Source organism: Elephas maximus, chromosome 10 (assembly GCF_024166365.1).
Source record: "Elephas maximus indicus isolate mEleMax1 chromosome 10, mEleMax1 primary haplotype, whole genome shotgun sequence".
Taxonomy (NCBI): Eukaryota; Metazoa; Chordata; class Mammalia; order Proboscidea; family Elephantidae; genus Elephas; species Elephas maximus.
In genome coordinates this window covers 11394651-11419099 of record NC_064828.1, presented here as the reverse complement: position 1 = coordinate 11419099, position 24449 = coordinate 11394651, and the positions used below count along the sequence as shown (strand labels likewise).

The 24449-nt window shown below is 43.4% G+C and overlaps 2 protein-coding genes across 10 annotated transcripts in view; both read left to right on the top strand.

The window, feature by feature from the left end:
* Window positions 1-605: 605 nt before the first annotated feature.
* On the top strand, window positions 606-8856 carry LOC126084482 (E3 ubiquitin-protein ligase RNF4-like). Of its 4 annotated transcripts, none has more exons than XM_049899095.1 (2): window positions 606-731; window positions 7048-8856. In XM_049899095.1, the coding sequence occupies exon 2, from the start codon at window positions 7314-7316 to the stop codon at window positions 7881-7883; it is 570 nt and encodes a 189-aa protein (XP_049755052.1). In that variant the 5' UTR covers window positions 606-731; window positions 7048-7313; the 3' UTR covers window positions 7884-8856. The 4 variants fall into 4 exon arrangements, with proteins under 4 accessions (XP_049755052.1, XP_049755051.1, XP_049755053.1 ...); XM_049899094.1 differs by having other exon boundaries at window positions 720-808; XM_049899096.1 differs by lacking the exon at window positions 606-731 and adding an exon at window positions 784-804.
* The window catches only part of TRIM69 (tripartite motif containing 69), a 32155-nt gene continuing 16488 nt past the window's right edge, over window positions 8783-24449 (top strand). For 2 of the 6 annotated variants that reach the window (XM_049899079.1, XM_049899077.1), the window contains exon 1: window positions 8954-9292. In XM_049899079.1, coding sequence (XP_049755036.1) covers window positions 9020-9292 — 273 coding nt within the window. In that variant the 5' untranslated portion in view covers window positions 8954-9019. Of the gene's footprint in view, window positions 8861-8953; window positions 9293-20197; window positions 20318-21537; window positions 21677-24449 lie in introns of those variants that run through there. The other 4 variants (XM_049899080.1, XM_049899082.1, XM_049899083.1 and 1 more) reach the window with 4 other exon arrangements.

Sequence of the window (24449 nt, the reverse complement as noted above, 5' to 3'; positions counted from 1 at the left end):
AACAAAAAGCCAAAATATATCTTCCTTTCATTTGCTTAGTTGCTGCATTACCGAAAAATACAGTGCATAGTAACCTGTTGCCATCCAGTTGATTCCCGCCCACAGCAACCCTACAGGACAGAGTAGAACCGTTCAACAAGGTTTCCAAAGAGCGGCTGGTGGGTTCGAACCGCCAACCTTCTGGTTAGCAGCCAAGAGCTTTAACCACTGTGCCACCAGGGCTCATAATGCATGGTCAATAAATACTCAAGGAATAAATTAAAATAATTGAAAAATAAAACCTGTTTTTACATGTGATCGTAAACTCAGACTATAAGCAGGTTTTTCATACATTAAGCCTCCCTCTCTGTGCGGTGTGTGTGTGTGTGTGTGTGTCTGTGTGTCTGTGTGCATGTAAGGGAGGAATTTCAAAGTTTTGGGACTCCCGGCTCTCAGCTCTTGAATATTCCTCACCATATTCCTAGCGACCTCAAAATTGAAACGACCGAAAATAGCCCCATAAATTTCCCAAACGCCCCATGGGTAGACGTGCTGCCTCCACTGAGAGCCGCTGGTTTGGAGAGTGGGGTGTTGCTGATTTAACGACGAGGAATAAACACAAAGCCGGCCCCTCCCGTTTCTCGGAAAGCACCAAGCTTGGAGAAAGACGAAACTCAGGCCAGGAAGTCCCCTTCTCAAACCTGCATCTGCGCTTTCGCCCAGAGACTGGTGACGGACCACAGCGAGCTCAGGTTTTGACTGGGCGGTTGAGAAACTATAAAGGCGGATTTAAAGGGGGAAAAACCCAGCGCTTTTTGCCCTCCGGTCGGTGGGTGTTTGCGCCGCGGCGCCCCTCTTGGTGGCTTTGGCTTTGCTCGCTGGGTTGCCCCGCCGGCTTGGGCGCGACCACCGTGAGTGTCCCCTCTCTCTGCTTCTCCCTCTCCACCCGCCGGCTCTCCCCGGTCCTGGCCCCCCGTTCTCCTTCCTGGCCCCGGTCGGTGTCGCCGGGCACTCGGCCGGCTCACTCGGGGCTCGGCCCGGGCCCCGGAAGCCCCGGGGAAGTGGGGAGCCCCTGGGCGCGCGCCCCCTGCTCGCTCCTCGCCGCAGGCGGCCGCGGCAGGACTGGGCCCAACAGTTGGAAGTAGCTGGGTCACTGCCAGCTGGGGGGCGGATGGGTGGGGCCGCGAGCGTCGCTTTCCGGGCTGCACGGCCTGGCCCGGGGGCTGCCTTTCCCGGGGCGGCGGAGGCAGGAGGGGCCGGCCGGCGTGACCCGGGAGGGGAGAGGCAAGTGTCCGCGGGGGCGCCGGGGCGCTCCGTCGGGATGAGGGGGTGGGTGTCGGCTGGAGGGCTGAGCACTGCGCGCTCCAGCCTCCACGCAGTTCGTTCTCGGGCTTAACCCTTCCTGACCAGACTCTAGGGCTGGCGTCTAAAATCAGACGGTGTCGGAAGGTTTCCTGTAACAATTCTGTGGCAGCTTTGGTTTGTTTTGATAACGCTTTTCTGAACTTTTTGCAGACCATACAATTCGCCCATTTAAAGCCTACAACTCAGCCGTGTCTAGTATATTCACAGAGTTGTGCAACCATCACCGCAGTCAATTCAGGAACGTTCTCTTCACTTGAGAAGGAAACCGTGTACCTAGTAGCATTCACTCCCCATTTCTCCTCCATCCCCAGTTCCCTAGCCCTAAACCCCAAACCAAATCCATTGCCCTTGAGTCCATTCTAACTCAGTCTCTATCGATTTGGCTATTCTGTACATTTCATAGAAATGGAATCATACAGTCTGTGGGCTTTTTATGACTTCCGTTTCACTTAACGTGTTTTCGAGGCTCATCCATGTTCTAGCGTGTATCAGTACTTCATTCCTTTTTACTGCTGAATAATATTCATTGTATGGTATACCACATATTGTTTATGGAGCCAGCAGTTGATGGGCACTTGGGTTGTCCCTACTTTTTGGCTATGCTGAATAATGCTGCTGCGAACATTTATATACAATTTTCTGTGTGTACATGTGTTTTAATTTTTCTTGGGTATGTATCTAGGAGTCAGATTGCTTCATCATATGGTAACTGTTATGGATTGAATTGTATCCTCCCAAAATGTGTCTCAACTTGGCTAGGCCATGATTCCCAGTATTGTGTGGTTGCCCACCATTGTGTGATCTGATGTGATTATCGTATGTGTTGTAAATTCTAGCCTCTATGATTTAGTGAGGCAGGACTAGAGACAGTTATGTTAATGAGGCAGGACTCAATCTACAAGATTAGGTTGTTATCTTGACTCAGTCTTTTTTGAGATACATAAAAGAGACAATTAAGCAGAGAGGCGAGGGACCTCCTACCACCAAGAAAGAAGAGCTAGGAGCAGAGCGTGTCTTTTGGACCTGGAGTCCCTGTACTCAGAAGCTCCTAGACCAGGGGAAGTTTGATGACAAGGACCTTTCCCCAGAGCCGACAGGCAGAGAAAGACTTCCTCTGAAGCTGGCCCCCTGAGTCCAGACTTCTAGCCTCCTAAACTGAGAGAATAAATTTCTCTTTGTTAAAGCCATCTGCTTGTGGTATTTCTGTTATAGCAGGACTAGATAACTAAGACAGTAACTCTCTGTTTAACCTTTTGAGGAACTGCCAGACTGTTGCCCAAAGCTGCTGCACCATTTTACATTCCCACCAGTAATGCATAAGGCTTTCAATTTCTCTGTATCCTTGCCAACACTTCTTACCCGTCTTTTTGAATATAGGCATCCTGTTGGGTGTGAAACGGTATCTCATGGTTTTGATTTGCATTTCCTTAATGGCTAAGGATATTGAACATTTTTTCATGTGCTTATTGACCATTTGCATATCTTCTTTGGAGAAATATATATTTAGATCCTTTGCTCATTTTTAGTTGGACTAGTTGTCTTTTTATTGTTGAGTCGTATGATTTCTTTATATATTCTGGATACCACTCCCAGTTGCCATCAGCTTGATTCTGACTCATGGCAATCCCATGCATGTCAGAGTAGAACTGTGCTCGATAGGGTTTTCAGTGACTGACTTTTTTGGACGTAGATCTCCAGGCATTTCCTCTGAGGCACCTCTGGGTGGACTCGAGCCTCCAGCCTTTCAATTTGCAGCAGAGCGCGTTAACCATTTGCGCCACTAGGAACATATTCTGGATAAAAGGTCCTTATCAGATGTATGATCTGTAAATTTTTTCCCATTCCGTGGGTTATATTTTCACTTTCTTGATGCTATTGTTTGCAGCACAGAAGTTTTTTATTTTTTAAAATTTTGACTAAGTCCTATTTATCTATTTTTTTGCCACTTGTACTTTTGATGTCACATCTATAAATGTGTTGTCTACTCCAAGGTCGCAATGATCTTTGCCTGTTTTTTTCTATGAGTTTTATAGTTTTAGCTCTTAAATTTAGGACTTGGCTCTATTTGGAGTTAATTTTTGTATACGGTCTGAGGTGGGGGGGTACCTTACGATTTACAAAGTGCTTTCTCAATCCATTAATTCATCTGTTGACATTTCATCTCCCCTGTGGTAGTAATAAAAAGTTGTCTTCACGCTGGCAATAATAGTATTGATCAAAAAAGAGAAAACAACAAATGCCTATGAGTTTGTGGCGAGATTGGAACTCTTACACACTGCTGGTGGGATTGTAAAAGGGTACAACCACTAAGGAAAACGGTATAGCTCTTCCTTAAAAAGCAAGAAGTACAGATACGATATAATCCAGCAAGCCCAAAAAAAAAAGCTATATATGCTAGAGAAATAAGAGCTGTGACATGAATAGACATATGCACACCTATGTTCATTGCAGCATTATTCATGAGAGTAAAAAGGTAGAAACAATCTTAGTGCTCATCAACAGACAAATTGGATAAACAAACTGTGGTACATACACACAATGGAATGCTACGCAATGATAAAGAATAATGATGAATCAGCAAATATCTCACATGGGTGAACCTGGAGGACATTGTACTGAGTGAAATAAGTCAGTCACAAAAGGGCAATACTGTAGGAGACCACTATTACAAAAAGTCAAGAATAGGTTTACAAACAGAAAGAAACGTTCTTTGATGGTTACTAGGGTTGGGAGGGAGAGGGAGGGAGAATCACTAACTAGATAGCAGACACACATTAATTCTGGTGAAGGGAAAGGCAATACATAATACAGGGGAAGTCGGCACAAAGTGACCAAGGCAAAGGAAGATACTGAGAGGTACGCAAGAATAAAGGGCAACGACAGTAAATCCTATAATGGATATAATCCTGCAACAACAGTAATGGCAAACAATTATTTGTGAATGGGTACATAGGTAGATATGTATGCTAAATAGATGTGGGAGGTTGTGCGGGAGTACACCCACACTCATATATATAGGTATAAAAAATAGGTATAGTTATGGATATTTCTATATACATATTTGTATATGCTGCATGTATATTCATATACATAACATGGCACGTAGGGGCACAGTTATGGAAACTTCTTAGACATATCCAGACTCCCCTAGGAGCTGTTACTGGGTTTGAGGGCTAAGGACCATAGTCTTGGGGGACATTTAGGTCAATTGGCATAACATAGTTCATAAAGATAGTATTCTACATCCTCGTTTGATGAATAGTATCTGGGGTCTTAAAAGCTTGCAGGTGGCCATCTAAGACACAACTATTGGTCTCTTCCCGTCTAGAGAAAGGTAAAGAAAACCAAAGCCTCAAGGAAGCAATCAGCCCAAAGGACTAATGACCCACGTGAACCACAGCCTCCTCTAACCTGAGACCAGAAGCACTAGATGGTGTCCAGCTACGCACTACTGACTGCTTTTACCGAGATCACAACCGAGGACCCTGGTTAATTTTAGAATGGGAGAAAAATGTAGAACAAAATTCAAATCATAAAAAGGCCAGGCTTACTGGTCTGACAGACTGAAGGAACCCCCAAGACTATTGCCCTAAGACAGCCTTCTAACCTGGAACTGAAGCCACTCCTGGAGGCCACCTTTCAGCTGAATAGACTGGCCTATAAAATAAACAATAACATACATGAGGAAATGTGCTCTTTAGAACAATCAATTATACGAGACCAGAAGGTCAACATTTGCCCAGAAACAAAGATGAGAAGGGGCAGGGAAACAGGATGAATGGAAAGGGGAACCCAGGGTAGAGATGGGGAGATGCTGACACATTATGGGGATTGCAAACAATGTCGTGGAACAGTTTGAGTATGAATTATTGAATGGGAAATTAATTTGCTTTGTAAGCTTTCACCTAACCCCCCTCTGTTGCCATCAAGTTGATTCCGACTCATAGTGACCCTATAGGACAGAGTAGAATGGCCCTATAGGGTTTCCAAGGAGCAGGTGGTGGATTTGAACTGCTGACATTTTGATTAGCAGCCATAGCTCGTTGTAGCTCTTAACCATTGAGCCACCAGGTCTCCAAACTTTCACCTAAAGCAGAATAAAATATTCCGGAAAAGAAAAAAATCCCTTTGAGTGAGATTTTGCCTGGTGCTAGAGGCTTTACATGTTTATGTCATTTTTTTTTTTTTAGCATTCTAGAAGGAAGGTGTTATTATGCCTTCTGATGAGAAGACTGAAGCTCAGAGAGACTAATTCACCAGGGTCAAATAGGCAGTCAGAGCTAGAGTTTTGATTCCAAGCCAGGCCTGACTCCAGAATCCAGCACATGGGCAGTGCATGTGGGCGTGCCCAGGGTTTCTCTGTTTAGCTGCCCTTGGTGGCTTTTGTTTTCCTGAGGTTTTTACTAAATCCTCCAGCTTCATCTTTTCATGTAGTATCCTTGAAGGCACTGGGTCTTCTCCTGGCGGCGCTTCTATAGAATAGCCTTGGCGTATGTGACTGTCAATGGCCTGGTTCACTTAGTTGGAAACCTGTTTGGCTTCCCAACTGGTACTTTCTAAAATAAAGTAAATTTTTCTCCTTTCAAATCTTAAAAGGGGAAAACTTACTGAGATGGGGGAAGTCATAAAAGCCAATGACTAGGGTGATCCAAGGCAACTACAACTACCAAAGTGGGGGACAGATGACATTTTTGCCTTATATTTGCCAATGTGCTAGAAATTCTCGTTTGTTCCTCATAGCTCCCTATGAGGTTGGGGTTTTTTGTTTTGTTTTTAATATATGTGGAATAAAGTGTCTTATTTATTTAAAATATATTTATCTAAAAGAATGCAAAATGTAGCTTAAAAATATTATTGGTGACAGTAGGTACAGCTTCTGATCACAATTCTGAATTTTAAGCAGAGTTTATATATAAAAAGTATATCAAAGTAATACATGTTCTGTATGCATTATTACCGTATGTCTCTGGTAGAGACACAATAAGCTGGTAATGGCAGTTGCCTTTGGGAAGAACTGGGGGAGCGGGCATCCAAGGTGGGAGCCATACCTTTCACTGTGATTTTTTTTTTTTTAACCATGTATCTGCATTATTTTTTTAATTGCAAAAAGAATTAGTTTTTATAAAGGATTTACCTGCTGAGATTTTGAGAACTTAAATAACTCTCTAAGTCACAAGTCCAAAAGGCACAGAGCCCAGAATCAAACCAAGTCTCTCTCTGTGGCTCATGTTTAAACTCCATCTCCTCCTCCCTAGAACAGAATCTGGGATAAAACTCTTTAATTAAAAATTCCATAGTTGCCTCTGCTGGACAGTGAATCCTCGGCAAGATGAACCTCTGTGTGGACTGAATAGTTCATTTCTTATTAAAAACTCAACTGTGCAAAGAGCTTCTTGCATTCTCCATTTTTACTTGAGATCCCCATAATGGCTCCTGGATGAAGTGGTGGCCCTTCCTTGGTGCTTCTCTTCATGAAAGTCCCCCTTGAGCTTCTCCTTCTCCTCACTACCATCAGGATATGTAGTAAGGAGGGGCACTCAGCGTCGAGAGCAGTGGTCTCCAAACTTTGTTAAAATGCATGACTATCAAAAAGGTTTTTTTTAATATACATTATAAACATATATATAACTATGTATTTATACATATTACTATCAATCTTATTTTAAATATTACTAAACTTCAATTTTTCTCTCACTTTTTCAGATAAAAATTCAGATTGAGTTGTCTTATCAGTGGCTCCCAGAAGAGTCACCCTCTGTGGGAGCACATCAGTTGTGGAGGCGAAGACAGAGGACTGGAACCAGGATCAGAGCTCAAAGATACTAGAAAATCTGGGCTCTAAATTCTTATGTAGGCCAGCTGCAAAATGCAACCATAACAACAGTTGCAAGACATTGAGGACTTTAACATTCATTGTAAACTTTGGAACAAATTGCTTACTTCTTTGAAGGCTGGATCCAAAAAGCACAATGAATACAAGAATGTGCTGTGGTAGCATGGTCAATTCCAGACAAGCCCATAAGCGGGCTGGGATAGGAGGCCCAACCCCTGAGATGGCATTGGAAGCAGAACTGATAGAACTCAGGGAAAGTGATAGGGATGAAGTAGTAGACCTCACCTGTGAATCTTTAGAACCCACAGTGATTGATCTAACTCAAAATGACTCTGTTGTGATAACTGAAGAAAGGAGGAGGCCAAGGAGAAACGCAAGGCCACTTGAAGGCCAAATTGGCAGCTGTGTGGTGAGCAGTGATGAGGAGGGGTTGATGAGGGACAGAGATGTGTATGTGATCAACAGTGTCCACCACAATGCCCTGGAAGAAGAAGCTTTACGTTGCCGGCTACCTGGTTATATCTGCTGTCGAATTTGCATGGATGGGTATTCAGAGATTGAACAGAGCGGAAGATGCATCTATTCTACAGAATGTGGCCACATCTTCTGTAGTCAGTGCCTCCGCAATTCCCTGAAATATACTAAAACTTGTCCAGTTTGTTTGAAAAAAATCCGTGGCCATGAGTACCACCGCATTTATGTATGATGTGTGCTGTGTTGTTCAGGACAGACAGCCTGGCTGGCGTTTTCCACGTGCTACTGTAGAACTATGGATTGTTGGCATCCAATGCTCTGAGCTCAAAAAGCCTGATTTTTAAGTCTGCTATCTGCAGTATATAAAAAGCTGTTTTGTTTCTACATACTATGAGATGCTCCTTTTTGTTTTTCTTTGGTTTCATGCCACAGGGCTGGACTTTGGTGGTTGTCTCAGTGTGCCAGAGACAAGTGGCTGTCCCCAAAGCAATTTTTCCCTTTCTTTCCCATAGTAATCAATTTCTAGTTGGCCACCTGTGGCCATTTTGGATCATGTAAATGAGGGCACCACCCTAGAGATGGTGGAGCAAGTAGACAGAAGGAACTTAGGAGACTGACAATGTCACAGACAAGAGCAACCGTACAAGTTTGGACTTTTATGTGCAAGAAGTATGAATTTCATCCTTGTTTAAGCAACCATTATATTGGGTCTGGAGCGCTGGTGGCACAATCGTTAAGTGCTCGGCTGCTAGCTGAAAGGTTGGCGGCTTCAACCCAGCCAGCGGCTCCACGGAAGAAAGACCTGGCAATCTTCTCCCATAAAGATTATAGCCTAGAAAACCCCACGGGGCAGTTCTGCTCTGTCACATAGGGTCACAGTGAGTTGGAATCGGCTCAGTGGCATCTAACGACATGTTGGTCTTGGCTAGATTAATGGAAACTGTATTCTGATTAATGGACTAGGCAGGGTATTGCCTCTGGATTTCTCGATTCCTTTGGGAGTAGAAGTCAGTCAGTCTTTTCTGGCCACCTGTCCAACCAGCAGAGTGAAGGGGGTATACTACTAGGCACCCTGCCCTGCTGAGTCTTCTAGTGACCTGTGAGGCCGGCCTGGGCAGTGGCCTGGGCACAATGGAATATGGAGGCATTGTCCTGTGCTCTCTTGAACCTGCCAGCCAGAGAAGCGCTGTCTTCACCCTGGATTTACAGGTATGCCTGCCTTTGACCACCCTGATCAACTGATCAACAAGTCTGCATGTGTCTCTGTGAACAAACAGATCAGCTCATCACCATCTCAGCTGCTCTGGGGCCTGGCTGGCTCAGAGGCCTTGAGAAGACCCTCCACTGCTATCCTTTGCAGAATGTCGCATGGCACTCACAGTTCAGTCTGCACTTTTGACTGGAGGAGGGTGGTCTCTGCAAAGCCCTCTCCCTTTCTCAGAGAGTGAAACGCGGAATAAAGCTTGCTCTACACTTGGTTTCCTATGGTCATGGCATGCTGCTCTTCCCCATGGAGGCTTACTTGCCTGTTGGCCTCCTTCCTGTCTACTCACTGCTTCTCTGGAATGCTGCCCACACCCCAGACCTCGGTTGTTCCGCTTGGTGGAGAATACGCAAGATAAATGTGGTGTCCACCCTGCGGTGGGTCCCTTTTATATTCTCAAATGAAATGAGAAAAAAAAAATGAAAAGGAAAAAAATTTAGAAAAACGTTCTAAATATTTCCTTTCCACATTTCATGAGATTGTCGCGTGCATCCCACTTTGGAGACTATTCGTTGCTCTGTGACACGGCACAGTACATCACAGACTTGGCTAATGAGTTTTGGCAAATATATACATTCATGTGCCTAACACCCCAATCAAAATATAGAACAATTCTGTCAACCTAAAAAGTCCCCTTGTGCCCTCTTCCAGTCAATCCCCACCGCTATAGGTAACCACTGTTCTGGTTATACCACTGTGGATTAGTTAGGGGACGCTGACATCTGTTACTTCATTGTCTAGCTCAGCTGTTGGGGGAAAAATTGGACAGGGATTTGGAGTACAAGCCCTAGGAAGGGATAACAGGCTTGTTTTAATGGGAACACGCCTTACCTTGTCTGAGGACTCTAAGCAAGAAGGAATTAGTAGTGGCACCTCCTAGGTACTAGGCACTGCGTGCATACATCACAGGCAGTCAGAGTGTAGACCTTGGCAAGGGTAGGAACCTCAACAGGGCGTCAAAACAAAAGTAGAAGACGCCACAGAGCACATTGGCAGGGCCACTTTGGTGTGACTATTGTACGTGGCTGCACGAAGAGAGAATTAAAGCTAGGAGAGATGCTTAGGGCTACATCATGAGCGGGGCATTGTGTGTTATGTACAGAGTTTAGATTTTATTCTACAGCCTCCAGGGAAGGATTCTGAAGACTCAGCATGATGCCAGTAACAGCTGAAGACGCAGTTGAAAAGCTGGGGGAAAAATGTGGAGGTGGAACTAGAAAGATTCTGGTGTTGATTTTCCTCTCAAAATGTGAGTGAATTATTTGATGTGTATGTGAGAAAAAAGGAAGTAGCCTTGGTCTGAGACGTTTGGTGCTGCACTGGCGCTCTCTTGCCCCTGATGTCTGAGAGTCCATGAGAGCGTGGCCAGTCCAGCTATGGAAGCCAGAAGGCAGCTGTGGCAGCTTTTGGGCGATGGTTGTTGGTGTGAGGTGGCAGTGATAGGAGTCAGGGGCAGGTGTGGCAGTTCCGATTTAGCTTTCGGTAGCCTTTTGGGTAAGTGGAAGCTTATTTGGCCAGAGTGGAAATGGAATTGGGAGGGGTAGACAATCAAACTTAACCACTTGGTTCCTGATCTAGCTTCAGACCAAATTAGCCCCATGGTGAAATCATCTGGCGATATTCATTCGTCTTTTCCTGATGTTCACTATCATTACACACAGACAACTTCTTGAGCTGTCATATGCCCAGGTTCCATGAACCACAGGCTGAAATCGATCTGCTTGAGAATAAGGAGAAGACAGAAAAAGTGAAGGAGTCAGACTGGTCACTAACCAAGGACTGAGCTTTCTGTCGCGTGGTCCACACTGAATTCATCCCTACTGTAAATATTGCATACACCTCGCAGGAGAAACATGTTGCTCTCCAAGAACCTAAAATAGTTAAGAGGAGTAAGCCTTTAGGTCCCTTCCTTACATCAGTTACATCCCACTGCTTTGGTATTAATATTTGCCTAGTGGGATAGTCAAGGGAGTGTTAATAAAGTAAAACAGGTTCCAATAACATCATTAGTCCAGTGTCTGTCTCAAAACAGGACTTTCCTGCAGCGAGGGTGGTGAGCAGCAGCAGCATTTGCACCAATGCACACACACACACACTCCCAACATTTCTTACCTACTGTTGGGCTTCCCTGACACACTCATGGATAGCTAGGACCAAGGAATCGCAGGGAGGCACAGGCCTTTGTCTTTAAGCCCTGCTGTTCTAGTGCCCTACAGTCCTGGCCTCCTCTAGGACTCTGGCTGGGTTGGGTCCCACTGGGTAGTTCTAAACAAGGTGTTCATGGTTAGGAACAGCAGGCTGTTCTAACAGACTTATTTAGAACAGTTTTAGACATCTGTTAATACACAGTATTTTAAGAGTAAAACTTTAGTTTTTTTTCCCTCCATCTTCAGTTTCATAGTCCAGTTCCATGTATCGTGCAGGTAGGTTCCCACCTGAGGAAAACGTTTTTTCTACTGTCCCAGGGGCTATTCACAGACAGCTCTAACATGATGACCCTCACTGTATGGGGGACATTCTTCAGGGTGGCATTTGATATGGGCTCTTCCCTGCCCCCTTAGCTTTCAGCAGGCAAAAACATCCTAGGAGCACCTTCCTTTCTTCTGTGGAGTGGCATGAAGGAGGCACCTGGCCCCAGGTGTAGCCCTGCCAGCATCACTGGCACTCTAAATGGAGGGTCTAGGAGCTGCCAGTATGTAGCAAGGACTGAGGCAGAGGTTACCTGTACCACTTGACTTCTACTGAGAAGAGGACCTTTAACTACCCACTTCCTTTCCTCTAAACAAACAGGAGCCACAGAAACAGCAGCTGCTTTATTCTGCAAACATAAAAGAGCAGGTATGGTGCATTGCTGGGTACTGCCTAATCATTAATTCACTCACTCATCCACTCACTTAGCTAGGATTTATTAAAATTTGAGAGTGTAGGTCTGTGTAACTAAAAAGCTGAATTAGTCTTTTCCTCCAAGAAGCTCATGGCTAGTGGAGGAGAGATATGCAAACAACTAGTTATGAGGATGAAAGAAATACGCAGTGTAATAAAAACTGTGATATAAGTACCTGCGAAGTGCTGTTAAAGTATAGAGGAAGAAATAATGCTGACTTCTCAGCATCTTTGGAGTCTAGAAGATTGGAAATTTCATTTATATTCCGCTTCTTTGGAGTACTTGATGTTTGCTGTAGGTGTTAGGTGCCGTGAAGTCAGTCCTGACTCAGCGACCCCATGTACGACAGAACAAAACACTGCCTTGTTCTGTGCCATCCTCACAATCATAGCTATGTCTGAGCCCATTGTTGCAGCCACTGTGCCAGTTCATCTCGTTGAGGGTCTTCCTCTTTTTTGCTTACCCTCTACCAGGCATGATGTTCTTCTCCAGGGACTGGTCCCTCCTGATAACATGTCCAAAGTACATGAGATGAAGTCTCACCATTCTCGTTTCTAAGCAGCATTCCGGCAGTACTTCTTCCGAAAGAGATTTGTTCATTCTTCTGGCAGTCAATATTCTGGTATATTCAGTACTCTTCATCAACACCGTAATTCGTATGCATCAATTCTTCTTTGGTCTTCCTTATTCATTGTCCAGCTTTTGCATGTATACGAGGCAATTGAAAGTACCACGGCTTGGGTCAGCTGCACCTTACTCCTCAGAGTGACTTCTTTGCTTTTTAGCACTTTAAAGAGGTCTTTTGCAGCAGATTTGCCTAATGCAATATATTGCCTGATTTCCTGACTGCTGCTTCCATGGGTGTTGATTGTGGATCCAAGTAAAATGAAATCCTTGACAACCTCAATCTTTTCTCCATTTATCGTGATGTTGGTCCAGTTGTGAGGATTTTTGTTTTCTTTATGTTGAGGTGTAATCCATATTAAGGCTGTGGTCTTTGATCTTCATCAGTAAGTGCTTCAAGTCCTCTTTCAGCAAGCAAAGTTGTGTCATCTGCATAATGCAGGTTGTTAATGAGTCTTTCTCCAATCCTGATGCTGCGTTCTTCTTCGTATAATTCAGCTTCTTGGATTATTGCTCAGCATACAGATTGAATAGGTATGGTGAAAGGATACAACCCTGAAACACGCCTTTCCTGACTTTAAACCACACAGTATCCCCTTGTTCTATTCGAGCAATTGCTTATTGATCTATGTGCAGGTTCCTCGTGAGCACAATTAAGTGTCCTGGAATTCCCATTCTTCCCAATGTTATCCATAATTTGTTGTGATCCACACAGCCGAATGCCTTAGCATCGTCAATAAAACACAAGTAAACATCCTTCTGGTATTCTCTGCTTTCAGCCAGAATCCATCTGACATCAGCTATGATATTCCTGGTCCCACATCCTCTTCTGAGTCCAGCTTGAATTTCTGGCAGTTCTCTGTTGATGTACTGCTGCAGCCACTTTTGAATGATCTTCAGCAAAATTTTACTTGCATGTGCTATTAATGATATCGTTTGATAATTTCTGCATTCGATTGGATCATCTTTCTTGGGAATAGGCATAAATATGGATTTCTTCCAGTCAGTTGGCCAGGAAGCTGTCTTTCAAATTTCTTGGCATAGACAAGTGAGCACCTCCAGGGTTGCATCTGTTTGTTGAAACATTTCGATTGGTATTCTGTCAATTCCTGGAGACTTGTTTTTTGCCAATGCCTTCAGTGCAGCTTGGACTTCCTCCTTCAATACCATCGGTTCTTGATCATATGCTACCTCCTGAAATGGTTGAATGTTGACCAGTTATTTTTGGTACAGTGACTCTTCTTTTAATGCTTCCTGTGTTGTTTAATATTTTGCCCACAGAATCCTTCAGTATTGCAACTTGAGGCTTGAATTTTTCTTCAGTTCTTTCAGCTTGAGAAATGCTGAGCATGTTCTCCCCTTTTGGTTTTCTAACTCCAGGTCTTTGCACATTTCATTATAATACTTTACTTTGTCTTCTTAAGCCGCCCTTTGAAACCTTCTATTCAGCTCTTTTACCTCACCATTTCTTCCATTTGCTTTAGCTACTCTACATTCAAGAAAAAAGTCTTCATGTATGATGTCCTTGATATCACTCCACAACTCGTCTGATCTTAGGCCATTAGTGTTCAATGTGCCAAATCTATTCTTAAGATGGTCTCTAAATTTGGGTAGGACATACTCAAGGTCGCAGTTAGGCTCCCGTGGACTTGTTTAATTTTCTTCAGCTTCAACTTGAACTTGCATATGAGCAATTGATGTTCTGTTCCACAGTTCATCCCTGGCCTTATTCTGATGGATAACATTGAGCTTCTCCATTGTCTCTTTCCACAGATGTAGTCAATTTGATTCCTGTGTATTTCATCTGGTAAGGTCCATGTGTATAATCATTGCTATATTGTTGGAAAAAAGGTATTTCCAATGAATAAATCACTGGTCTTGCAAAATTCTATCGTGCGATCTCCGGCATCGTTTTTATCAACAAGGTCGTATTTTCCAACTACTGATCTTTCTTTTTTGTTTCCAACTGTCTCATTCCAATCACCAGTAATTATCAATGCATCTTAATTGCATGTTTGATCAATTTCTGATTGCAGAAGTTGGTAAAAGTCTTCAATTTTATCATCTTTGGCATTAGTGTTTGGTGTTGTATTAGGGTGGGTTCTCTAGAGAAGCAAAACCAGTAAAGCATACAAATATATATATATATATAATTTATATCAAGGAAACAGTTCACACGATTGTAGGGGTTGGAACGTCCCCAGTCTTCAGATCAGGATAGAGTCCTTTCCCAATGCACAGAGCCACAGAAGCTGGTGAACCCAAGATGTGCAGGTCGGAGAGAAAGGCTCCCGCTCATAGACTGTGATGGTCGAGGAATCCCCAAGGTTGGCAGGCAAGACCACAAGGTTTCTCCTGAGTCAGGTAGCTGCAGGGGCCGATGAACCCTAGACAGGCAGATTGGGGAGCAGAATTCTTGCTTGCAGGCTGTGAAGATCAGCAAATCCCAAGATGGACAGGTAAGCTGCTAGCTCAAGTCCCAAGAACCAGAGGTCACACAAGAGACAGCTGCTGGATCCAGAACAAGCCAACAAAATTTTCAAGGCGAGCAGAAAGGAAGTAGGCAGTGGAAGGCAGAGAGATGAAGGCTGAGGGGGTGGTGAGCTACCACAGGCCCCCCCCCCGCCGTATCACTCAGCAGATTCCATCATGGGGGTGAACACATATCAAATTTCTACAAGGAAGTGATCACAACATTATACAACTGCCAAAACACTAAGAATCATGGCCCAGCCAAGTTGATACACAATCTCAACCATCACAGGTTTATAAATTTGAATATCCATATTAACTGGTCTTCTTTGTAGGCATATGGATATTATCTTAATATTGACAGCATTGTACTTCAGAACAGATGTTATAGGTTGAATTGTGCCCCCCAAAAATGTGTGTAAACTTGGCTAGGCCATGATTCTCAGCATTATGTGACTGCCCACCATTTTGCCATCTGATGCAATTTTCCTATGTGTTGTGAATCCTATCTCTGTGATGTTAATGAAGCAGGATTAGAGGCAGTTATGTTAATGAGGGAGGACTGAATCTACAAGATTAGGTTGTGTCTTAAATCAATCTCTTTTGAGATATAAAAGAAGAAGTGAGCAGAAAGAAGGGGGGACTTCATAACACCAAGAAACAAGAACCAGGAGAATAGCAGGCATCCTTTGAACCTAGGGTTCCTGTGCTGAGAAGCTCCTTGACCAGGGAAGATTGATGACAAGGACCTTCCCCCAGAGCCAACAGTGAGAGAAAGGCTTCCCCTGGAGCTGGCACCCTGAATTCAGACTTCTAGCATCTGAGACTGTGAGAGAACAAATATCTCCTTGTTAAAGCCATCCACTTGTAGTATTTGTTTTAGCTGCACTAGGTAACGAAGACAATAGATCTCAAAAAAAATTTTTTTTTTATTATGATTGTGGCACTGTTCCTCTTCAATTTGTCATTCCCAGCATAGTGGGCCATATAATTGTACTATTCAAATGGCCAATACCACTGCATTTCAGCTCACTAATGCCTAGGTTGGAAACCCTGGCGGCGTAGTGGTTAAGAGCTACAGCTGCTAACCAAAAGGTCGGCAGTTTAAATCCACCAGATGCTCCTTGGAAACTCTATGGGGGCAGTTCTACTCTGTCCTATAGGGTCGCTATGAGTCAGAATCAACGGCAACAGGTTTTAATGCCTAGGGTATTGATCTTTATGCATTCCATTTCATGTTTGACAGCTTTTACTTTTTCTAGATTCGTACTTTGTATATTCCAGGTTCAGATTACTAATGAATGTTTGCATCCGTGCCTTCTTATTTTGAATCGTGCCACATAAGCAAATGAAGGTCCTGAAAGCTTGACTCCATTCGTGTCATCAAAGTCAACTCTACTTTGAGGAGGCAGCTCTTCCCCAGTCGTATTTTGAGTGTCTTTCAACCTGAGGGACTCATCTTCCAGCACTATATCAGACAATGTTCCACTGCTATTCATAAGGTTTTCACTGGAAAATTTTTTTCAGAAATAGATTGCCTTGTCCTTCTTCCTAATCTTAGTTTGGAAGCTCCGCTGGAACCTGTCCACCATGGGTGACCCTACTGGTATTGGAAATACCGATGGCGTAGCTTCCAGCATCACAGCAATATGCAAGCCACCACAGTATGACAAACTGACAGGCATGTGGTGGTCTTGAAGTTTAATACCCATTTGTATCTCTTTTTCAAGACAGTGCTAATTTGAGGGAGCAGAAGTTTTGTGAATTATTTGTCATACTAATGTGAGTTGCTACTATCATTTATTGGGTGCTCACTCTGCGCCAGCTCCTGTTAAGAGCTTTATATACATCATCTCGTTTAATCCTCACAACAACCCTATGAGGTAGGTTTTATCATCCCTATTTTATATGTGATTAAAATTGAGGTTTGCAAAAGTAACTTTGGTTTATGAGGGCTTTTGTTTTGATTACTAATGATTTGATAAAACTTGGTATATTCAGTTCTTTAGACATCACTGTCCACATCCTACCCACCCACCCAGCCACACACGCACCCACACACACACACACACCCCACTTTATTTTTAAATAGTGCAATAAAGACTTGAAGTGCCCCTTTGTGGAAATCAGGACCTCTTGCTACATAAAACCCCTCTAGATGTGGAGCGGGGTTCTTAGGGATTCAGATTTTACAGATGGAGGGGCTGATGCCCAGAGGAGTTAAATGGCTCAGCCAAGGTTACTCAGTGCTCTGGTGGGAGATAAGACTTCTATCTTTTAGGCCAGTATTTTTCCCACTGGACTAAGGACTCAAGAATGTACAGACTCTAGGGTTTAGTACAACCATCTATATGAAATGCAAAATGTTTCAGCCAATAATAAGATAAACAAAATTAATTTTCTGACTTAGGGACATAATTTCTAGGTGGTCACCAGCATTTCATAGTGATTTGACCAGGAATTTAATCTGACGAATGCCATGTACTGTCATGGGGAGCAACACAGGCACTACCCTGCAGCTGTTCACAACTTGGTAGATAGGCGGATGTGCAATCAAATAATGAAAATACGTTCTGTTAAGACTGCCAGCACGGGCATGTACAAAGACCTAGTGTGTAAGAGGAATGTATAGAGCGGTGGTTCTCAACTGGGGGCAATTTTGCACTCCAAAAGACATTTGTCAATGTCTGAAGACATTTTGATGGTCACAGTGGATGCCACTAGCCAGAAGAACAGGAGGGGGGACAGAAGGGGAGAATTTCTCGGGGCACGAGTTCAAGGGAGTGTGCCAGATGAGGCATGGGATGACACTCCGAGGCGCCACAGATATGGAAGATGCCTGACTCAGGCAGCCGGACAAGAGGGGGTGAGGCGTTTCTGTTGACGCATGGCAGCTACTGAACGTCAATTCATCTTGAAATTGGGGGGGGGGGCAACTTAAAGATTCCCCCTGGATGCTTGTCACAGTTGCTAAGCCCCTGCCACTGGCATCTAGTGGGGACAGGCCAGGAATACCTACAGGGCACAGGACAGCCCTCCACAAAGAATTACTTGGAACCAAATGTCAGTAGGGCGGAGGTAGAGAAACTCTGGCGTAGAGAGACCCAATCATTTCTGCAGGGCCTGGGGGATGGGTAAAGCTTGAGGGGTGGTTAGGAAAGAGTTTACTGAAGAAATAATGATGATGGACTGGGGGAAAGGACTATGGAATGGGACAGAAGGACAAATGTGCAAAGCCACTAAAGCATGGTATACGTGGGTAATACCAAACACTGGGTGGGGGGGCAGGGGAGTTGTGAGAGGGCTGGACAGCCAGGCAGAAACTAGATATTCGAGAAAATATACTGATTTTAAAGGAATTGCTTCAGGAAAAGCCATGTGGCTCCATCATGGCTCTTACAGGCCACTCAGAAAAAGCATGGTCTAAGTACCTACCTCTATGAGCTAAAACCGTTGAAGAAAGCTGTGAAATGAGGCTTTTCTCATCCTTCTTCCTTGCAGTCTGGAGTTTTCCAGGCCTTTATTACTTCACAGACATAGAGTCAGGGACTGTCTCCGTGGAATGTGAGCTCGGTGAGGTGGAATAGCTCTCTACTAATAACGGCTGGTGTCTCAGTGCTGCCATGGAATCATGAGCAGGGCCAAGTGGTTATTTCCCATGCATTAAGCTTACAGGCCAGTGATAACGTTCATTCCCTTCTTCATAGAGCAGCCTAGTCCAGTGCTGTGAACCTGTAAACCTTAAAATCAGGCTGCCATCTCAAATACAGTGAGTTCTCTCCTCCCCACCTACACACAGAGAGGGTAGGCAGGTCGGCCATCCATTCAGGGTTTATCTTTCTCTTAAGCAAGTGATGATCAAAGCAACTGACAAACTGTCACGGAATCTGCCAGATCTCACTCTGGCCTTGCCCCATCTCCCTGGCTCCCGAACTTTTCCTCCTATGCCATGCTCTCCTTGACACCTGGTCTACAACCATCCTGGGCCTGTTGAGCTCTGATCCAAGTGCCTGCCTCCGCCCCTGCTGGCCTGATGACTGAGCTTCATGGATGTGAGTTACCCCTTTCTAACTCAGCAGGTTTTCTAGGCATAGTGTGGAAAACCTGATCACAGAGGGTGGTGCAGTATGGATTTTGGACCATGAAAGGGAATCCAGGGAAGTAGGTAACCTGTGATAGCTCATAGCTTCTACTCTCTCTCCAGGTCTAGGAATAACTGAGAATTTAGCCTAGAAAGGCTGGTAGGAATGTGATGAAATCCACTACAAAATTCTGAGAAAAATTAAATGCTATACAAAATTAAGTTTCCTTATTAAAACAATCACCTTATTAGTTTTAGATTGAAAAATTATTATGTATAACTTGGTTTGCTCCTTATCCTATCACATTTGGTATTTTATATTAAAAGCAGAGTTGATTCTCACAGGAGACTTAAAATTGAATTCCTTCTTTTAAGATCTCTTCAGAGCTAAAATAAAGGGCATTATATTCTTCTGAACTTAGTGTTTTCTATACCATCAGACAGACAAAAGAAATGTTTATTTACTACAGCAAAGCTGAAAAAAAGACACTAAAATTCATCAACAAGAAATTTTGACACATGTGCCCTGATGTTCTGAGTTCTTATCATTTGCACTAGTTTCTACTTCCTGTAAAGTTTAATTTAAGCACATATGTAGAAAAGTTCATTCAGGTTCTAATCTCCTCTATCACGGGACAGGTAGATTTGCTCTTATCCTTCTCTGTCCTTAGCTCTTGAAGCACACAGGGCTATAAACATAATTTCTAGAGGAAAATATAAGTTCTGTTGCCTATACCTACTACCAGGGCAGTGGGGGTTCAGTGGTAGAATTCTCCCCCCCATGCAGGAGGCCCGGGTTCAATTCCCAGCCATTGCACCTCAAGCGCAGCCACCACCCACCGGTCAGTGAAAACTTGCATGTTGCTATGACGCTGAATAGGTTTCAGTGGAGCTTTCATACTAAGACAGAACAGGTGGAAAGCCTGGCAAGCTATTTCCAAAAATCAGGCAGTGAAAACCCTGTGGCTCGCAATGGTCCGACCTACAGTAGGCCGTGGGCTGGCAGCGTCCCACTTCTTTGTGCGCGGCGCTGCCACGCGTCGGGCTGACACAACAGCAGCTAGCAACAACGAGACCTACTATGCTCTTGCTCCTTTAAGGCCAAGTCAGCTAAAACAGACACCTTTCCATAGCAGCGAAAAAAATTGTGTGATAATGAAAATAATAAAATTAAAAACAAATGTGATAATCAGCTTCCTATTATTTCAAATTCCTAAGCAGAGGCTGGAAAGGTTCTTCAACTCTGAGAAGCTACAAGGAGTCAAGAGTCTTTCCTTCTTATGTGAAAACGGCAGCATGTGGAAAGCATGGATGTGTCTGGTTCTTGCGTTTGAGCTGATGGTTCGTAGCTTTCTGCTCTTAAGTTTAAGTGATCGGAAAATCTGTCCAACAAAGTCTTTAAAAATTGCTTTGAGAAATAAAGGCTACAAAGCAACAAATAGACTCTCCTTAAATATTTTATTAAGGATCATTTCAAAAATTTAAAATTCAAAGCTTCTCAGGAAAAAAACCTCAAAAACTGAGTATTTCTCCTGCAAGACTCCAAGGACTTCTCTGCTCTACTCCGTAATTTTCTGCTCTGTGAGCAGGTGCAGTGAGTGGAAGGAGGAAGAAGTGCTTTCTTAGGAGGAGATCCCTGCCAGCCAGGGGCTTGCTTTATAAATGGTAAATGTCATCCCAGAATTGAACTTTCTGCCAGGTTGGGTTTCTATCCCCTCTGCCTTAAGGTTAGACTTCTAAAAACGGCTGGTAAAAAAAAAAAAAAAAACCAGTTGCGTGGAGTCGGTTCCAACTCATAGTGACCCTATGGGACAGAGCAGAACTGCCCCGCAGAGGTTCCAAGGAGTGCCTGGCGGATCTCAACTGCCGACCCTTGGTTAGCAGCCATTGCACTTAACCACTACGCCGCCAGGGTTTCCGAGGGGCTGGTACAGTGGGTCTAATTTCCTTAAAGATTTCCAGGTAGAGAAATTTCAGAATCTCCTTCGGTCTCCAACTCTGTTAGCTCTCCCTGTAGAGTAGTGGGAAGCTGTTCTAGCTATTTTGATCCATTTAAGAAATTCAGTTCATGAAACGTATTGATTGGCTCTCTGCTAACTCAGTTATTAGGAGAATGGGCTTTGCCGTCAGATAAACAGTTCAAAACCAGGCTCCAGCACTTAATAACTGTGTGACCCTGACAAATTACTTCTTTCAGCCTCAGTTTCCTTAAAAATGGAGTAATAATACCTATCTCATAGGGTCGTTATGAGGATTAAATGAAATAATATGTGTAAAGCAATTTGCACAGTGAACGCTCAGTAAATATTAGCTAATAGGATTAAAATAATTCCTTGCCAACCTCAGAGACTGTGTTCTTGAAAGTCAGGGTAACTGGCAAAACCTCAACTGGCAAGATCAATCATAATCAAATAACAATTAAATGATCAAATAATATCAACAATCAACATTAAATATATCTTTTAATAAATAAAATTCACTCTTTTAAAGTGTACAGTTGAGTGGTTTAAGCATATTCACAAAGTTGTGCAACCATCACCACTATTTGTTGTTGTTGTTAGGTGCCGTTGAGTTGGTTCCAACTCATAGTGACTCCACGTGCGATAGAAGGAAACCCCGCCCAGGCCTGCGCCAGCCTCACAGTCATCGCTGTGTTTGAACCGGTCGTTGCAGTCACTGTGTCAATTCGTCTCATTGAAGGTCTAAAGTATTTTTTATCACCCCCAAAAGAAATGCTGTTCTATTAGCAGTCACTCACTCCCCATTTTCCTGTCACCCCACCCCGTGGAAACCACTAATCTGCTTTAAATATATTTTTAAAACATACTGAATAAAATTCCTAAATGGCATCCACTCCCAAAAGACCAGCTCTGGTAAGGTAACGCTTATTCTGAATCACCTTCAGCTGGCTGAGTTCTCCCATAAGTTTTATCTTACTCAGAATGCATCTATTTTTAACATTTTCAAGACAGCCCTTACCGGCTTAAAGGGGAATATTTTTGTACTTGCATATCCCCTAACAGGTGTGTTTTTCAGGATTTGGTCTTCTAGGCACCTACTGAGAGAGTGGAGGATAACAGATTTTCTCTTCCACAGAATTGCCCGTTCAACCTTGTATAGAAAATGGAGTCATCTTTTTTTTTTGTTATCTTTTGTTATTTTATTATCTTTCTTTAATTGTTATTTTATTGTTATCTTTTTTTTCTTTTGGTTAATGGGACTTAAATGAATTATTCATATGTAAAAAGACGGTAAATTTAAAAATAAGACTATATATTTAATGTCATTGATTGTCGATGTTATTTGATTGTTGCCAATTGCCAATCTTCCCAATTAAAGTTTTGCCAATTACTCTGACTTTCAAGAATACAGCTTCTGCTATAAAATGAGGGAAGACTTTAACCCTATTAGGTAGCATTTACTGAGCGTTCACTTGGTAAAATGTGAGTTTGCAATATGTTATTGAGAATTCTGAATCATGGGGCCCTTTAAAAAAAAAACCACAAAATTTACTTTGGTGGGCTGTAGAGAACAGCAGAAGATGTCGGAGACAGAAGGGTTAACAATTATTATTTCTGTTATTATTACCTAGATTTTGCAACTGACTAGATGGTCAGGAAGGAAGAAGAGAATACTCAAAGATAACTCAGATTTTGAAACTGAGACTGGTGGTACAATAAATTGAAATAGGAAAGCCAAGACACTAAGCTGCTTTAGGGAGAAAGATGAGTTCTGTTTCAGTCATGCTGATTTTTAAGGATGAGTCTAGGGCTCAGAGATGCAGGCTCAGAGACACAGCTTTGGGAGTCACCTCTACAGAGGTTGTATGTGTAGTCATGGGCGTGAATGGCTCACTTGGTAAGAAAATATACAGCTAGAAGAGAGCTGAAGACAGACCGTGGTGATTGTTTACATCTACAAGAGTGAGAAGAGGAAGAGAAACCAGTTGAGGCAAAAAAGTGGTCAGAAGGAGGGGAAGTAGGACAATGCAGGGCCACAACAACCAAAGGAAATACTACGTCAAGGAGGATGTGGATTGAGGGTAAGTCAGAAACGCGTGTTTAATACACTCAACAGTGAGCTTTAAGAAAACGGTTTCAGTAGAGCGCTAGGGTAGAGGGTTGATTACAAGGGGTTAAAAATTCTGTTATAAGAAGTAGAGATTCAAACAAGTTACCTTAAGCAAAGAGGTAAGCTTACTTACCAACACACTTGTTGAGCCCAACTATGGCAAGGCATCATGCCAAGCTCGGGAATCTGGGGGGCACCAAAAAAAGACAGTGCTGTACTTAATGTAACACAGCCACTCTCCAAGTTTATTTCTCCCTACAGTTCCTCCTGAGGAGCCCTGGTGGTGCAGTGGGGAAGTGCTGGGTTGGCAGTTCAAAACCACCAGCTGCTCTACGGGAGAAAGATATGGTAGTCTGCTTCTGTAAGGTTAAAAATAAAAAACCAAAACCTGTTGCCATTGAGTCAATTCCGACTCAAAGCGACCCTGTAGGACAGACTAGAACTACCCCATAGAGTTTCCAAGGAGCGCCTGGTGGATTCGAACTGCTGACCTTTTGGTTAGCAGCTGTTCTGTAACACTGTTGTTGTTGTTAGGTGCCATCGAGTCGGTTCCGACTCATAGCGACCCTATGCACAACAGAACGAAACACTGCCTGGTCCTGTGCCATCTTTACAATCGTTGTTATGCTTGAGCTCATTGTTGCAGCCACTGTGTCAATCCACCTCGTTGAGGGTCTTCCTCTTTTCTGCTGACCCTGTACTCTGCCAAGCACGATGTCCTTCTCCAGGGACTGATCCCTCCTGACAACATGTCCAAAGTATGTAAGACACAGTCTCGCCATCCTTGCCTCTAAGGAGCATTCTGGCCTCACTTCTTCCAGGACAGATTTGTTCGTTCTTTTGGCAGTCCATGGTATATTCAATATTCTTTGCCAACATCGTAATTCAAAGGTGTTAACTCTTCTTCGGTCTTCCTTATTCATTGTCCAGCATTCACAGGCATATGATGTGATTGAAAATACCATGGCTTGGTATTTTCTGAAACTTGCTTCTGTAACATTACAGCCTTGGAAATCACATATGTCAGTTCTACCCTGTCCTACAGGATCACTATGAGTCAGAATGGTCTAGAAGGCAACAGGTTTACGGTTCCTGTCTTTATCAACTGACTCCCTCTACCCTGAATCTCTGTTTCTTCTGCCTTCTGTTTAACTCTCAGTTCCTAGATTTTGTTTCCTTGTAACTCCCCTTGCCGTGACTCTTCATCCCAAACTACCTCATGGCAGTCTGTGAGCTTTTGCTTCTACTGTCAATTTCCTGATTCTCTCAGTGTTTCCAGATTCAAATTCAGGAGAGGTTCTGATTTATCCAGATCATCGGGTTTTTTTTCTTTTTTAATTTTATTGTGCTTTAGGTGAAAGTTTACAGTGCAAATTAGTTTCTCGTTCAGAAATTTATACAC